This window comes from Gymnodraco acuticeps, unplaced genomic scaffold (assembly GCF_902827175.1).
Source record: "Gymnodraco acuticeps unplaced genomic scaffold, fGymAcu1.1, whole genome shotgun sequence".
NCBI lineage: Eukaryota > Metazoa > Chordata > Actinopteri > Perciformes > Bathydraconidae > Gymnodraco > Gymnodraco acuticeps.
The window spans coordinates 1,871,572-1,874,414 of NW_022990701.1; the positions used below are offsets into that span (position 1 = coordinate 1,871,572).

General features: G+C 37.6%; 1 protein-coding gene across 4 annotated transcripts in view; it reads left to right on the forward strand.

Annotated features, from left to right (window-relative positions):
- fam160a1a (family with sequence similarity 160 member A1a) overlaps positions 1 to 2,285 on the forward strand; it is a 28,583-nt gene extending 26,298 nt beyond the window's left edge. For all 4 annotated transcript variants that reach the window (XM_034231370.1, XM_034231369.1, XM_034231371.1 and 1 more), the window contains one exon: positions 39 to 2,285. In XM_034231370.1, the coding sequence (XP_034087261.1) occupies positions 39 to 229 (191 nt within the window). In that variant the 3' untranslated portion in view covers positions 230 to 2,285. The remainder of the gene's footprint in view (positions 1 to 38) is intronic.
- Positions 2,286 to 2,843: the final 558 nt, after the last annotated feature.

Consider the following 2,843-nt stretch of genomic DNA (forward strand, 5'->3'; position numbering starts at 1 on the left):
TAATACTATATAACACTTTTAAATCCTCATGTTTTCAGACAGCAGCAGGCACTCCACCCACAGCGAGGCAGCGAGGATGTTGAAGAGTTCCCCGCTACCAAAACCCAAAGCCATCTCTCTGGATCGGACAGAGGTTTTTGCTACCGTCCTCTTCACGGAGTTCCTCAAAGAACTGGCTGCCATTGCACAAGAGCACTCCATCTTATCCTACATTCCTATGGAAGAGTAATCGTGTCCAGTTTGACTCTGAAAGACTTTAAAGGACTCTTTAATAATGGTTTGTTGTGTCCTTCTCAGGCACTACTTGTTGAAGAAACTTCTCAGATCCAGTGATTTTATTACAATTATTTAAAATATCTTTATTTTTTCCAAGCGAAGATAATCAATTTCTTATCCTTTTTAATTGTACCTTTTGTAGTTCTGTAAAGGTTTGTTTGGCAGTCGAGAAGGACGTCTTATATTGACCTGTTTGCTGAAGCCTGCACCAGCCCACTATGCTCAAAGGAGAGCGCTTCAAGTCCACCAACCAAGACTGTAGAGAGATTATTTGAACAAAAACTGCATTTTTTGAAGCAATCATCAGCCCATATTTTAACTCTAAATAACTTTCTGAATGTCTTCTCTAACACAGCAAGATGTCTGGTGCTCAGTTTGGTTCTGTTGAATACTCAGGTGGCCTTTCTGGAAAGTTGTTGCCTCTTTGCTATAGGTCTACAAACACACCTGAGCACACATCGAGCCTCTGTCCCTTCAGCGGGCAAGCCTTTACATCTACAGCATTAAAATGTAACTTAAAGACACACTTTTGTAGCCGACCGGCAGCAGGATCATCGCAAAAAAATCGAAACTTTATTCTTATGCAACTATTACATTACTACAATTTCTTTGGCAGAACTTAAGTTTTAAGTTTTGCCAAAGGGGGTCACTTAAAACGTTTTGGTGTTTTCATAAAATGTCTGTGGGTTAGATGTATGTTTGTTTTGGTGTTTTTCTGTAAAGTCATGACGGTACCTCAGGAGTCGTTCTGTTCTCTCAGTTACAGCCTTTTGGTGAAGCTATTTTCCTACAATGCACTAGTCACTCACATGATCTCCAGACACGAGCACCAAAACCAGGATTGGTCGTTCTATATTTAATTTGCCTTACTTTAGTGATGCTTTATAATGTAAATATTGTAAGAAAATAAATTGTAATGACACAAAACACTATGCAAATCAATGATATTGTGGGTATAATTAATTGGGATATTTTCACAATGGGAAGGGGTATTTAAGTGCCACAAGGTTATGCTAGATAAGATATACTTGTTATAGTTTGTCATCATCTTCTATTTGTGGATTATGTAGGGTGTTGTAGTTGTGATAAATCTTATATATCTCTGTTGGGAGGGATGCAGTTTTGCATCTGTTGAAAACATCTCACATTGTAATGGTTACAGAGGGTAAACTGTTTGTAAATCGCCTTTATTTTAGTCCAGGTATTTCACATGTTTGTTAAAATTGGAATATACAAGAGATATATTTTGTTACAAAGCATGCCTCTGCTGTCTTAATGAATTCACCAGGACAGAAATACTTATAACTAGTGCCTAAATGATGATTTGAGTTCTCTGCATTGCATGATTTTGAATGGATTTACACAGGAATGAGGTTTGTTACTTGAAGCTGTCTATTTTTAACGTATAAAATAAAGGCCATAGGGGCAGAAGACGTGCACAACATATTGTTCGGTCTTATTATTCTCCTAAGAAATGTAACAAAATATACATTTGTGTGGCTCATAATACAAAGAATTGTATTTAACTTGAGTTTTTAATTTGGATTATGTATTTTTGTTCCTTTCTTTAAATCCATTCAGTTTCTACTTGATGCAAAGCAGGCAAACGTTTATGTATTGAGGTCTGGCTTCGGAGTGTATTTTGTGTCAATCAAAGCCATTTCCAGAGTTGCTAGTGAATAAGTATTTCTCTCTGGTAAAGGAATGTTGCTGAGCACTTTATCAGCCTTTTCTTACTACAGTCCGACACCTCAACCTGCACAGATCCATTCAGTCTGTGTAGCGTACCCAGCACAGAATTACAATTACTGTTTTACAGCGTTGTAGAACGATGAGATAATAGACCGGGTTTTGTCTGAGTAGGTTCTTATTCCAAAGATTGATCCTTTCTGACACCATTTGGCCTCAAGATTTCTGTCTTAATGTGATCCGGTTGCTGTTTTCTGCTGAAGTTTGAGACACAAAGGCATGCCTCTTTTAATAAAAGTCAACTTCTGGTAAAGAAACAATGTACGTTTTGTGTTGACTATTCCCTTACACTGTTTAAACATAACGTTTATAACGACTGCTTCAGCCAACAGGTCTGACCTTACACAATATATACTGTCTTTTCTTTCTACCAGAGGCTCCTTGTACTGCAGACATTGACGTCTTCTTTTAATTCACATTCCCTGCCACAGAGACTTAAAAATAGGTCTTAAGTAAACACATGAGCTTCTTCATTCATGTGCAGTAACTATTGACTAGAGATAAAGCAGATTGTGATAGAAAACCTTTTGACAGCTCCTAAATATTCTGTTAATAAGTACTTGAATACACAAGAACACATTTGAATGCACCATATTATGGACTTTATAACAAGGCAAGTAGCAGGCTTTAACCACCAGAGGGAGCTCAGTGAACGCTCTCCTGTCTGGTGACTGTTGCCTTATGATCAAAATAGCATCGTCAGAGCAGCAACACCTTCTGCCTGTCTGATTTCCAGGCATAGCATACGACCATTATGCCAATATTTATATGGTACATTGTTAGTTATATTGAATTAAATGCAGGAATGCTTCGATTAA